This window comes from Aythya ferina (genome assembly GCF_964211825.1).
Source record: "Aythya ferina genome assembly, chromosome: 1".
NCBI classification, from domain to species: domain Eukaryota; kingdom Metazoa; phylum Chordata; class Aves; order Anseriformes; family Anatidae; genus Aythya; species Aythya ferina.
In genome coordinates, this window is record NC_140296.1 from 183156275 (window position 1) to 183171342 (window position 15068).

General features: G+C 39.6%; 1 protein-coding gene across 5 annotated transcripts in view; it reads right to left on the minus strand.

Annotated features, from left to right (window-relative positions):
* Positions 1-4395: 4395 nt before the first annotated feature.
* AASS (aminoadipate-semialdehyde synthase) overlaps positions 4396-15068 on the minus strand; it is a 30591-nt gene continuing 19918 nt past the window's right edge. For all 5 annotated transcript variants that reach the window (XM_084512060.1, XM_084512057.1, XM_084512058.1 and 2 more), the window contains 6 exons: positions 13129-13296; positions 11449-11544; positions 9154-9269; positions 8900-8988; positions 8400-8576; positions 4396-6880 (listed from right to left, as the gene is read on the minus strand). In XM_084512060.1, the coding sequence (XP_084368186.1) occupies positions 6762-6880; positions 8400-8576; positions 8900-8988; positions 9154-9269; positions 11449-11544; positions 13129-13296 (765 nt within the window). In that variant the 3' untranslated portion in view covers positions 4396-6761. The remainder of the gene's footprint in view (positions 6881-8399; positions 8577-8899; positions 8989-9153; positions 9270-11448; positions 11545-13128; positions 13297-15068) is intronic.

The following is a 15068-nucleotide window of genomic DNA, read 5'->3' on the forward strand; positions in this document are numbered from 1 at the left end:
GTCTGTGCCTATCAGTCTTCCACACACAGTAAACAGTCTGCATTGTAACATGGGACAGATTTTGCTTACAAGAATGACTCGAGACTGACCTGGAAACAGCTGCTGCAGCTGCTGCAGAATCCGCAAGCTCAGAAGCCAGTTTTGGAACACTTTTATGGTTTCCAAGTCAACTCTTTTAGCCTCTCCTTGCAGGTCTCTTAGCCTGGTCACCCACAGGTTAATTAATGGCTTGTCCCAGGTTTCCTAATCACCTTCATTGCCCCTTCACAAGATTTCTCCTTCCTGTCTTTGGCTCAGATCCTTCATTCAGGTGCTGAGCAATTTGCTGCCTCCTTTTGCAAAGCAAAAGCCAAACTCCAGCAAGCAATTAAATGAGTTACCTCTGCAAGAACAAAAGCAAAATGTTTCAGTTTGGCCACTCATCTGTTTTCTGCAGTCTTCTGAACTGGCAGGAGAAGATGCTGATTGTACAAAAGGTTGTGGCATTTATGAGGGTAGAAGAGCCCGAAGAAAAATAGATCTTTTTTAAAAAAAAATAAATTATATGAGATAACTCCCCATTAACCACCTGTGAAATCCAGCCTGAATTAATGGCAAGACTCATAACATTTGTCTCTCACTGGCAGTGTTCAGCTGTTCCCCTTGTAATGCCCAGTAGTTGCTCAGGATCTGTGCAGGTAGCTCAACTTCAGGTCTTGTGCCTGCAGATATCCATACCCACCTCTGTCGTTCAAAACCATAACAAATTGATTGATTCATTCAGAAATGAGTGGATGTGTTTTGCTGAGCCAAGATATTTGCCTTCAAGTTTTACAGTTTTTTTTTTGTTTGTTTGTTTTTCCTGTGGCCCTGGTCATGCTTCCATCATTGCTAATGTTGAAATCCAGGAAGAATGGGAGGGAGGTTTGGTTTCTATGTGCAAGATAATTTACAATGTATCCCTAGACAAGTTAAACACTTTGAAAAATAGGATCTTAGGTTTTTGTTATTATTATTATTATATTTGTGTTGTTTTGCGGGTGATAAGAGTTACAAACATACAGAATCTGCTCCTTGTCCCAAAATATAAACATCTCTATCGCATTCTTCACAGCATTCAGGCACAAAGTATACATGTATATATATATGTGTGTGTGTGTATGTGTGTAGTAGACATAAAGGTGTGTAACATTTTCACCTAAAGAAAGGCAATATACTCTTTTTCCAGGTGGCCTGAGGGTTGCTTACTACTTCCTCTAAAGTACTTAGGTTGACTGAAACCCTGAACATACACATCTAGGTTAATGAGGACAGCTCTATTATGTAATTCCCCCCTCTCATCCCAGAAACATAGGATGCACTCAGACACAATTTTTCCTCTCTTAATCACCAAGCGTACATGTATGAAAGAGGTTAATTGTGATCTTATGGTCATTTCCAAACCTTATTCCATAATCTTCTTACCTTATACTTCTCCTCTTCGCCATATTAGCACACAACGTAAGAGCCTGTAATGCTTGTCTGCTACTCCTCCAGCCTTTTCTTAAGGAAATCTGGCTTGCAGCCTTACATAACTTTGTGCTTTTACTTTTGATATCTTCTATTAACGTGTTTGCAATTGCATATAGTTGTAAATACAAAGTAGTTTTTAGGCCAATAAATTCTACTACAGTTTTCAAGCCTGTACGGAACAAAAGGAAAAAAGGAATCCTCCTTTCTAAAATCCCATCTTGATATAACTGTTCCTTTCAACCTAAACTGTTTTGCAGACATTTTAAAATGATAATCCAAGGAATCAGCTGTTGTTTGAGGTTTCTTCCAGAGATGTTTGTAATCACATTCATCATCTTAGCATGCTGACAAGTTATTTAAAACATAAGTGCTTAGGATAATCTCTTTACTCATACATATTGGTTCTGATCTAGAAAAAAAAATAAGAATCATAAAAAAAAATCTTCTATAATCTTCAACTGTGATGGATTACAGATTTTAATAAATGCGTGTCAGTTCCTATCTCAGACAAAGGCCATATTCTAATTATTTTTTTCTTGTAATCCAAGCTGCAGACTCAGAAGACGTATAGCCTGCCTTTACAAACTGGGTCAAGTGTGGAAAAGATGTTATGTATCTCCTGCAAGAAGCAGGATATTAATAAACATGTCCACTTAAGATTTTTGTTAACAAAGTTACAACCATCATGTATGCTTAGGAAACTTTGAGAGTTAAAAAAACACTAATTTGCTATCATCACCAACTTTTCCAGATCATAGTGTTGTGATTTAACACCTACAGAAAAGCTTTATAAAAGTCATCAACGAATGATGAGTAGAATTCATGGCTACCAGCACAATAGCGCATTAGTTAAAGACCTTGGTAAGGACTTTGAAAACCAGTTGACTAAGCTAGCTACCAGTTTTATAACAATGCTTTGTCTGTTCATTATGACACCCTAGGATAACGTATAAAATATCAGATGGGCTGAAATTTTCTTTGGTAAATGCTTACACCAAGATGAGTTTAACAAGTTTAAACTCATTTCTCTTTCTAGTGCATCTGAAGTATAAGTGAAGCAGGGGTGTGGAGGAGTTTTGTTGCCACTTTGAGGTTAAAACAGAAACAGATACCCAGATAATACAGGAAGCCTGAGATGTCCCAGTCCCCTGGCGCTGGTACCAGAACTTGAGGTTTGATGCTGTGCAGATGTGTCAACACAGGACGCTCAGCCTTGGTGATCTTCCAAATGGAGCACCCCACTCTGCTCAAGAGATCCATCAAGGCAAAACCCAGTGAGTTGAAGGTTCCACCACCAGTGGCCATGGTCCATGCTGGATCCTCAGGCCATGAGAAGACTTTCCTAGAGCTGTCCCTCCAGCCATCAAGTTGCAAGCAGGCATTTTGGAGATCAGAGTGCTGCAGCCTGAGCACTTAATGCTGCACAGCAGCTATTTGAGTTTCCTTTTCTCTAGTGTATGAGACAATAGTTCATTGGTGACGTGCCAGGTAGTACCACATGAATTTTACATGCTGTAGCGGGGAAGGGGATGAAGCATCTGGAACATATTTTCTAGCAGTGTTGCTCCAACTGTGGGTGCAATCCAGCCCAGCACATCTCCCTCCCTCCAGCCTTGGTTGGAGCACCTCCACTTCCACTTGGCTGCTGCCACCCAAACACTCAGCCCGCTAGAGGCTGGGGTAGGACACAGCCAGTTTCTTTCAGTTTTTCAAACAAAGGAAAGGGAAGGCCAACTGATGTCCAGGCTAGAAAAGTATACTTAACATTAAAAATGTGAGAGGGGAGGAAAAATGGAACAGATGGCACAAGGAAAAGCTTGCAGGCTTAGTTTGTCTACTTCCCTGGAGCAAGGCTAAGGTCTGACCATCCATTTCTGTTTCACATGTTTATGCTTTGGTGTGTTAAACACTTTCAAATGCACAAGGAGGAATAGAATGCCCTCTCTTGGGACATTTTGCCACAATATTTTCTGAGACCAACAACAACAACAAAAAAGCCTCTTTGCCTTATTCAGTTCATTCCTCTGTATCAGGGAAGTCAGATCCCATAACCCTGTAACTGGTCACAGTGCATTTGAGATGGTCTGATCTGCTTTCATAAATTCTTCTGGAAACTCAAAGCTAATTTTTTTTTCTCCCCTCCTCTTATTATTTCTCCAGCCTTGTCACAACCAGTTTACCCCAGATTTTTCCCTCCTTCAACAGATGTTCCACTATAGGTTTATGTCATTTGTCTGGCAGGCATACATTTGTGCCCCAGTGGTCTATAGGAATATCTGAGGCTGAGAGTCAAACACCAAGGCAAAGGAGAGAGAGGCTGTGCATGACCTGTCTTGTGTACCTGTCTCAGAAAGTGGGATCTTATCTGTCACAGAGAGCTGGCACTAAAACAAATTCCAAAATGAAAAACTGAGAGGCATGGTGACAAACAATCTGTTCTTTGCAGCCTGATGTGAACAAGCAGCTTAAGAGCCCAGGCAGCGATAACAGAAACCAAACCACGTATTCAGCTGCTTATTTGGAAAGAAATGCCCTCAAGCTGAGATGGGTAGTGAGAGACCAAGCTTTCATTGCTTTCTGGGGCACAGGAAGACATTATACATCTATTGTTCTGTAGCTTTCCACTAAAGTGCTTAGGCACAAGGACAGCTACAAGACGTGCTAAAACCATTTGTGTATCTTAAGACTATAGATGAAGATGTCATGATACAGTAATAGCTGTAGAGTTAAATATGGATACTTAAACAATCATTGAAGAGTCTTCTCTTGTGAATCTGGTAAGAAGTATGAAAAGGTATTTGACGTACATCGGGAAGTACATGTGTTGACACACCACCTATGTAATAAACAAATCCCATTCATTTACATCTCATCAGACAGTAAAGATGACATGGCAATGACACGTAGGTTTCTGGATTTATTTTTCAGGCAATCTTATGTATAAGATACAATTATCTTTCCAACAGGATGCAAAGAGGACCAAGAAGTCTAATCTTCATACAAAAGCTGAACAATACATTTAAGCCTAACTCAGAAAACAAAAAGCATTGCACTGGGAAATAACATTCTGATACAAAATTTTTCAACCATAGTAACAGTGTTTCTTGAAGAAAACACATTGTAGTGCTCATTCCTTTTATGTTCCAAAGTCATTTCAGACATTAAAAAATAAATCCAATTTTCTTTAAATATTGTATTTTTGGGTCAAAAAAATAAAAAAAAAAAACAAGGTATATATAGAGAGAAACCAAGGTATATGTAGAGAGAGTCATAACTCCATGGTTGTGTATTTGTGGCGTAAAAGAGAAAGAGAATTCTCAAGTGAAATCATGGTCTCACCCAGCATCAGAATGGAAGAGACCAACAAATACAAATTTAATTTTAAACCTTAGATTTAGGCCTCTAACCTGCCTGGGGGACAGAGGCAGCAACAGTGATCAGAACATTAAGTCCAGCAACTCAGTGGAGCCACGATTTTATCCAATACTCAGAAAATGCATGGCAATGTAACAGACTCCAAATTCAACAGCACAAAGGCATTCACTGATTCAATGTAAAAAGCCCTCCTCTTTGACAACATTACTATAATTATGTCCTTCATTATTCTTTCTCTCTTTGGCTCCTTTCACCTTCCTCTTTGTTGCTGGTGCTATTTCACCAAATATGCAAAAAGAAATTCCAAATCTTGAGTAGCAAGTCTTGGAGATTAAAACTTCAGCTATACTTTGTTATACTATGTTTTTCCTACCAGACAGAGCAACACTGGGAACTCTAGCCCCTCAGGACCGTGGTAATAGAACTATGATGCTCAGGAGATAAAAGACTGTGCGTTCATCAGCAAAGTGCATTTGTGAGCAAAGTCAAAGGTGACAGCTCCAGAATCAGTATTCAGCTTTAGAGAAGGGGAGTTCCAGACAGCTGCACAGATACAGCTGCAGCTGGCATCTGCACACAGCTTTGCACAGACCTAACTGGTAGAAGTCTAATCCATACTTGCATTGCAAGGTGGTGTAGAAATCCCTGAGCTAAAGTACAGAAACAGCCCTGAACGGGAAGGAAGCAGCTGCTGTTTAGTCAGAGAGAAGCTGAACTCAGACTGAAGTTCAGTTCTGGGCTGGTGCAGTGACACTGCTGCTAGAGCTGAGCTGGCACAGCTGTGCAGCACAGCACTCAGCATCAAATAAGCTGGTGCACTGGTAAACCCTCATCAGTGTGAAGTGGCAATGAATTGAGTAGTATGGATAGGCTCCCAAAGCAACAATTCAAAAGCATGATAGCAAAAGGACAGAAGCTAACTCAAAAAAGTAATGATTTAAGCCTCTAAGCCTACTGCATTTCAAAGCTGCTTATATTAGACAGACCATTCCCTTTGTAACAGTACTTAACCTGGACGAGGCACGTGGGATAAGTGGAAAGAGTAAACATGTCATTTAGAGCAGCTTGTGAACACATTAACTGTGGTGTATTTAAGAATACCCTTCCTAGCTGCAGAGCTAAATGCTAATGTGCTCTCCTAACAGCAAAAACAGCACGTAACAGTTATTTTGATGTATCACAAAGAGCTTCCGCTCTGTAACAGGAAAGGGAATGGAGGGTAAGTTGTTTTAAAATTAATTTGGTGGACAGCAGGAGTTAAGTTTACATTTGTAACAGATGGATTTCACAAATATTAAGATCTAGGTTCAAACAGCTGGATATCTTCAAGATTTAACAGGATTTTATTTGCTAGTAGTGCAGAACTTCTAAACTATTTCTTGCGTATTGTTATTGTGAAAAAGTTCAAAAATACTGTCAAAGGGAACAGGAGAAGACTTAAAATTTGAGTATAACTTCTATCTCTACTGAATTGTTTACAGCACATAAAAAAAATAAAATAAACTCAAACTAATAAAGGGAACTCATTAAGCAGACTTTTCCTTCACAAAAGCCACTTGTGGATTTTCCTTTCAGCTGAGTTTTGACTCAATAATAACCCTACACATTTAGGAGATAAATTCTATTTAAAAAAAAGATATTTAGGAAAGATATAAGGAAAGATTTCATTGATGCTGAAACGTGCATGAAAGTGTTACAGCTTTGAAAGGAAAACACTAACACATGCATCTGGGCATCTAAAGTTTCTACATCAAAGTCAGGCAACTGATTTTATGGAAGGCACCATTTGGGTCTGAAATACCAGATACTGTCTTTAACTGGTCCAAATTTAGATTCTTCACGTTGTGGTGGGAAAGCAAACAAAGCCAAAACCAGATTCAATCCATTGCTTCCAGTTACTGTCTGATAACACTATGAGTACTGTACACAATACCTTCTGCCCTAACACGTTCAAGTATTGGTCCATAAATGTTCTTCGTCAATGGTATAACCATGCCTTTGACATCTATTTCACCTGAAATAAAAGAGGAAAAAAAAATAGTGTTATGTGTTAAAGTTGTGTGTCCATGCCCAGGTGCTGGCAGTGGGACTGGCTGGCTCCTCTGTGAGGCGAGGCCAGGGTTGCCCCATGCTGGACACAGCCAGTTCCAGCCAGCTCCAACAGGCCCAACATGGGGCACGGCTGGGCCCAGCACCCAAAATGGAGCACCTCGGGGGAACATATTTGAGAAAGGTTCAAAATGCTGCATGGCAGTGGAGAGTGAGGAACAAAGTATGAGAAAAAAAAACTCTGTGAGCAACAACATCAGAGAAAGAGGGAGGGAGAGGAGCAGGTGTTCCAGGTGCTGCAGCAGAGCCTCCCAGTACAGCCTGGGGAGAGCCCACACTGGAGCAGTGGAAAAATCTGAGGAGGTAGAAGCAACAGGGACAAACTGTTATGGACCAACCGCAACCCATTCCCCTGCACCACTCAGGACCAGGGAAAAGAGTTGAGGAATTGGGCACAGAGACATGAAGTTCAGCCTAGAAAAAAAAGGAAGGGGGGAAGATGTCATTTTGTCTTTGTATTTCATTGTCCAAAACTATTTTATCTGGAAATAAACTAATTTTCTCCAAATCCAATGTGTTTTACCTGTGATGGTAACTGGTAGGTGACCTCCCTGTGTTCATCTCTACCTACAAGCTTTTTCACTGCATTTTCTCTCCCAACCCTATTGAGAAGAGGGATTAACAGAGTGGCTGGGTGGGTGTCTGCCAGCCAGCCAAAGTCAACTCACAAGTTCAAATATCAAATTGCAATTACATAAATTTTACGTATATCTGCAATTTTAATGACTGGTGTCAGGTTCTCTAATAGCATCAGTACTGAATCAAAAATAAAGAAAAAACATTTGAAAACAGTATCACACACAGATTGAACTTGATTCTTACAGCTGTGAAATTGGCTAGGTGAAAAGTTCAGATGAACTTTTAAAGTCCTGAGGAAAAAAAAAGTTTTTGTTCATTTCAGCTAGCCAGGAGGGGAGCAGAGATCCAAAGATTAAGAACAAGCAAGGGGGAAAAATGACACCATTTCATGTTTACATGGTGATGACTAGGCAGAGTGTGGCTGTTTATATAAAAGCACATGCCATGATCAGGTAATATGCCCCAAACCTCAAATTTAGTCAATCTGTAAAGTAGCAGTGGAAGTTGCTAGTTTGCTCAACACAAGTATATTTTAGCCTGTTTCACTGTGGCACAGTCTCCCAAGGAAACAAATAATTTTTATCACAAAGGTCTTCTTTACACCAGTGAAACACTGAAGAATAAACGAATAAACATCTCTACAGATTTAGAAGTAAATTAAGAAGTGCCATCGGAAGATCCAAACATGCAGATTAAACACTCCTGTAAAGTAGACGAGAAGTTTGGTAAGTTAAAAATAATAATAATACACATATATACTTGAGGAACACTACACATACTGCTTTCTATAGGAAGAGAGATACAGAGGTTGAAATACATTCACTGAAGGCTGATCTGTCACTTACCATCTAGAACCATTTTAGCAGCAATAGCTGTGGGGTATCCTACAGTTTTAGCCATGGCAGAATATCCTTTGTTATCACCATAGACAACCAGATCAATAAATTTGTCTTCCAAATGACCAGAAGGATGCCTGAGACCTATTTCATTTCTCATAACAATCATATCTCTCTCTCCGGTGCCTAAAAGAAAAGCACACGAACTATTCATTAACTGTCTCCCAGTCATAACATGATGAGTTTCCTGACAAGCAAGGCACTGTGCATACATATCATTTACATTAGGGAAGTGAAATACACTTAGGATATGGGCTATAAAGGAGGACAGAAAGATGTAATGTTTTTATTAAGACGTAATGTTCCCTACTCCCCCAGTTACTCTCTTCACTCCCTGTTACATTTTTCATTTCAAGACATTAAGAAACCTTAATAAGAATTAATAATTAATGCTGGTAAGAGATACTGACTTGTTCCAGTCATAACCACAAAGAAGATTTCTCACATACCAAAAGGCAGATTCATCTCCATGTGCTTTGCAAGAGCCCCCACAATGGAATCTGCTGTTGGAACGGGTTCATCTCCCAGTAATCCTAGCCTGCCAGAAGTAGTAAAATAGAGTGATGCCATTGCATATCAATTTAACAGTCTGTTTTGTAATTTCCAGGTTGCTCAGCACATCAATTTAACAGTCCCAACATGGACCAAAATTGGTAGAACTTTTTACTTAAAAAATAAAAATAATGAAAGCACTGAAACATACCATTCCACAGCCTCAAGCTGACTTTTGTCTCTTTCCAGTTTGTTAAACACAGCTTCTCTGAGAACAGAGTATTCAACAGGAGGCTGAATTCCAACGAGTTTGCACATGAGTTGTTTCTGTATTAAAATAAAAAAGAAAAAGTTCCTGAAGGCCTGATATCTGTTCCCACTGCTTTCCAGTCAAGGTTTCCAGAACCTAAGCTCAGCTAATACCCAGGACATCTGAAAAGACAGATTGTACAAATAGGGAAAGTGAGATAGTTTGAGATTTTTTTAATCACAGCAAATGAAAATAGGGGTTGTTTTTTTTCCTAAAACAGTTTGTATCCCACCACTCAGCTGTTTCCTGCTACCTTGCCTATCTCTTGTCTTATCCCTTTCTTCAGCAGTGAAGAAGGAATGTAGAAATCTGCATAAACACTGTGAAGATATTTAGGTGAAAGGGAAGCTACCTTGAGACAGCTAGTAAGTCAGGAACTTAAGGATCTCTCTCAGCTGGTCTATAAACAGTGAACATCCATTTCAAGATAAAAGTACTAAGATGTAACTACATTGCTGAGACAGAGCTTGCAATGAGACTGAAGGATAGGAGGATTAGAAATTCTAGCCATCCTTGCAAAGAAAGCTTGAAGATACCGACCCTACAACTGAAAGTGGACAAAAATCATCTCAAAAAATAAGTCACATCTAGCCCATTGCTGATGGGCTGTTTTCCAATCACTGAAATGAACACACTGCTGAAATTGCAGCCTAAAAAACTCTCTGGAGTTTGGGAAGATGAGCAGTGCTCTATTATAGTCAGACTCAGCCTTTTCACCTTGTTAGTTCTTTGGTTTTGAGAATATTCAAGACATTCATTACTTGAAATAACAGCATCATCAGAAAAATACTGTGCTCTCCTTTCACACAGTGTAAGCCTGGTGCATTTTTCCAGATTAACGCGGATAAAAGCACAAAGGACACAGGAGACAAATCTGAATTTTGTTCATCTGGGTAATAAAGTTATTGTCTCAGGGGTTTGCAAAACAAGAAAAATTTCACATGACATACATGCAGACCTGACAAGTAATAAGCTCTCTGTAAATATAGCTCACTCTACACCATACTGAGATAGGAAATTCCCTGCTTTGCCCACAGAGAACCAACACATGGACTGTCAAGTGCAACAGCAGCATATCATAAGAGTCATACCTTGGCTGCCTCCTTTTATCATTCTTTTCTACTAACTATACTCTCTGGTCAAATTAAATTCTTTTAGAAATCCATATGTTACAAAACTCTAGATGTATTCAGCTCTCACGAAACAAAAGCAAATCAGATTTCAAAGTTACTGTACTTTCCACTGCCATGGAAAATGAGTAAAACTACTTCCCACATATAAATGCCTTCTGATGGCAAAGGAAGCAACCAATGCCAGTACTATTGAAAAAGCTTAAGTCAGTTTTATCCTCTAACTGCACTTAATGCATCACTAAGAGCATCTCCATCAAAGCGTCCCTTGCAGGTAACCCTAAATGGACCAGAAAGCACACCTTGGAAAAGTTCCTTAGCTGGTACATCTGATATTTCATTATAGTGTCAAATTTTTCCTTGACTTATATATATCCCCAGATGTGCCTTTGTAAAATCAGTGAAAAATATGTCTGAGAAAGAAACAGCAAAGATTTTGCAAAATTGATGAGTTAAAGTGCATGGAGACATGAGTAAGATAGACAGAAAAGCAAGTTAACAGAAGACAACAAAAAAAACACAAGCCTCTGTATAGAAGCACAAAACCACAAAACTCTGTATAGAGTTTTAACAGACAAAAAGATTTTCATATACTCCTTTAGGCTTAAATTCTTACTTCTTAATGCTCTAAAAAAAATTTTTACACTGAAGACCACAGGCCAATACCAATATAGACACTGCAAACTTAGCACTGAGGGCTGGGGTCTTACTAGCAGAAAATTTAAGACAATTCAGAGAAACACTGGAGGGGACTACTTCTGACAGTCACCTAGCCCAACGCCCTGCTTGAAGCAGGACTTCTGCTAGCACTCATATCAGCCATAGCATGCCATGTCTAGCTGAGCCCAGAAAGCTGCCACGGCCAGGGACTCCAGAGCCTTCCTGGGTAACCCGTTCCAGCATTGTGCTGTGTTCCTGCTGAAGAAAATCTTCCTAGTGACTAAGAATAAAAAGCAGAGAAGAGCAGGATGCAATACAAGATTCCCATTGCTATGGGCACCCAATCCTAGAAAGAAAAAGGTTAATAAAATAGAGAAAAGAAGGCAGAAGAATTGAACTAACTCACCCAGGTTAGACGTGGTGCATCTGAGTTTAACAAAGGATAAGGATCTGGGTTAATTAATCCCAATTTCACAAAGCCTCCCATAGTTTTAGAGTATCCCTGCAATAAAAGAATGACATAGTTAAAAATAGTAACCACTTGAAACTGAGGTGAGTATTTACTTTGATTCAAATGTAGTTATGGAAGCAACAATGCTTGTGTTAAGCATTATGCCCATGGGAAAGCAGCTACAATAACATGATGCCAATGGGGTTACAACAACAGATTGGTACCTCAGAACCTTCAGTACCTCTCCACCTCTCCCCCTAATTGTCCAGTATCATCTTTAGTGATTTATTATTGTTCTGCCATCAATCTTTCTGTGGTAAGTAGAATTGGTTCATAAGAGTGAAAGGCCAAGCTGGCCAGCACATCATTACAGACAGGGTAGTATCAGCCAGCTGGCCACAGAGAGCCCATGACTGAATTCAGCTCAGCACAGCTGTACATTGTTTAATTGTACTGACATCAAATAAACTAATTTTTAAGCTAAAAACCCTGTGTGTTTACATCTTTCTTCAGGAATAATAGAGACAATGAGTGGAGTGGAATGGCATTTAAAAGGAACTGCAAAGGACAATAGGCTGCATGATAAAGTAAGTCTCAACTGGCTTCTGCTCATTTTTGTTTTTTTCCCATTAACAGTAACAAGGACAACTCCCACACAGCTGCTGGATACCTAAAAAAAACACTCAAATACCAGTGACTAGAAACACTGTTAAAAAAAAAAAACAAAACAGAACGGTGGAAATAAAGCACCCTTGGAGAGGGCTAATTATAATTAGGAGCCACCTCCACCAGCACAAGGTTATTAGCTCAGATGGCCTTGCAGTCAGATCCCTCTGTGACACCTCTTTTTAAATTGACTCCATTAGCCATCTCAACTTGATCTCTAAAAGGCACTGCAACGAGATATCAGCCTCTGCATTCAGTGGATCGCTTTTTGCTCCATGACAGAGCAGTGCATGAAGGGCCAGCGTTAACTTCTGCCATGCTCAGCATCACATCCCAGCAGGGATACCACATGGCTAGGGCTATGCTGTGCTCTTCCACACATCCCTACCAACATCACCCCAACCCAAGGCAACTGACCTCCTTCGGTGATTAAGAAGACAACACTAACCATAGAAACATACTTCTTGCAGCACAGCCAATAACACCTCTTTTATGACACACTGACATCTTTTTTCCTTTGTGCTAACAATTATACAGAAGAAGAGAGTTTTACCAGGCACCAAAGGGAAGAGCAGATACTGTCATATTAAGACTTCATGAGGAGATAAGATGCCTTCTGCATATTTCTAGCTTCTGATCAAGAGATCAGAACAAGATCTAGACTGACAAAGAGAGAGCTATTGCAATTTGTAGCCCTTATATCTCTACATTGGCCTTCAGTCTTCTTTTACGAAGCAAGCCTCCCTCCCTCCCAGAAATAAAGAAAAAATCCTGTTCTATTGAAACAGAGGTATTAAGAGGGAAAAAGATAAGCCATTTCTCATGCCATGTACAAAACAAAACAATTTAAGCCTTGACAAAAACCTTAACTCAGAAGACAGACATCCACAAAATACAGAGCTTTGTTGAAATGACAGCATTCAATCTCTTGAGGCAAATAAGAACAACAACAGAACAATAAAATCTTACTTTGTATCTTAAGGTGCCTCTTAACAAAGTGTGAGCTGTTTGAATACCATACGGCTCAGCGTATTTGGTACTGTCTCTGTTGGGGAAACCTTCCAAATTTAATCCTGGGAAAAAATCCATCGAAGTAACAGAATCAAGCAACGCTCCTCCAGCAGGAATATTGATAACCTGAATTCCGCAAAAGAACAGCAAGATTATTTTGGTGGAGTAATTTGATTTACTTTGCAACAGAAAAGATGAAGTGTGCTCAAAGTAGGAACATTACGTTTAGTGTTTCTGCTGCAAACAAAGGCTCAATCTAAGTAAAGCAGTTGCACAAGCCATTAAGCATATGAACAAGGAGCATGCGCTATATCAGCCATTACTAATCAAAGGACTCAGATAATCCACACCCTTCTAACACACCCTAGTAATTTTAATTCCTTTAGCATCTATATTGAGGTTGCAGATTCCCATTTCACTTACACTACTGTAACTTTGGAGCAACCCCCAAACTACACCATTATGCAGGGAGATTCTTCCCATCGGCTCCTTGCTTTTTGATCAATTTTTTTCTTTCCCTTTTTTAGAAAAAGGAAAATGTAAATGTAAAGAGGAGGATGGTAGTGGATTTTGTTTGTTTTGTTATTTACTATTATCATGTTTTTTTTAAGATACAAAAAAAAAGATAGATTATATACTGATAAAAATTGCTTCCCATGTGCATCTTCACTTGGGGTTACAAAGCACAGAGAGAATGCAATGTTGAAGGAAAACAAAAATAAGGTTGACTAATTCCATTATCACTACCAAATAAAGCCTTGAACTCTGCTTCCTGCAAGCAGCAGATGCACAGATCTGCTGTACAGCACCAATACAAATTAATTTTGTGGTTTCTGACCAAAGGGGCAAGGCTTCCTTCTAGCACAAAGACTAAAGCAACCAACTCACACCAATGCCCTAAGATCTTACTGTGTTTGTGAAGCAAGACACTTGTGTGGAAGAAACCTACGCAAGTCAGAGATTGCTACAGATTTAGTGGCAAGGAGGAAAAATTGCACAATTTACCAATAAGTGCTCTCATAATGAATCACTCACATGCATGATCTAATTTTTCCTAGCAACAGGTGAACCAGGTCAGAATTAAAGAAGAAACATTTTCACATTCTCCAAGAGACTCTTTCATCTGAAACTTACAACTAAGTGTTGCTGCTTTACTTAAAAAGATCCAATGCACAAGTCCTGAATTTCTATTTTTTCTTACTGCAGTAAGAACACTAGAGAACCAAAATGTCATGACAAAGCATCTCAAACGATTTCTCAGTTTTGCAGATCGAAAGGTTTAGGTAATTAGCCAAACTTTAGGGTGGTTATACACGACAGTCTCCTTGACATTTGAAGAGTCCCTGCTCAGTAACTACTCTGAGCAAGTGGGACTGATCAAACAAACAGGAGCGGAAAGCAGAAATGTGACAATAGCTTGCAATAGCTTTGCAGAAATCAGTTGCAATCCTTCCATAAAACAGAGGTAATGACATTTGCTGGGTTAGATCTACTCCACCGTCTTCTGCACAAACAGCAGACCAGAGCTTATATATAAACCTTGTTAGAAAGCCCTGTTCGCTTCCACAAAGGCCAGTTAGCATTACACACTGCACCAAAGGAAAACAATTCGAGAATTCTGCTAAGCACCAAGCAAGTACAAAATGAAGCTGTTTGGGTTGCAAACGTGACTAGAAAGAAAAGCTAGTAGGATACACATTCATTTTTGTTTCAAAGAGACAGACACAGGGCAATTAAGCAGCAAAAGCAATACATGCAAGCTGATGGAAGCTGAACCCAGAACATTAACCTCAAGTTAGCGCCTTAGTCATTAGCACGTTTCTCCTTTGCTATCAGATTCCATACAGTAAGAATAAAAAGCCACCAGCAGCCAGGCACCATGATACTAGAAGGTACCA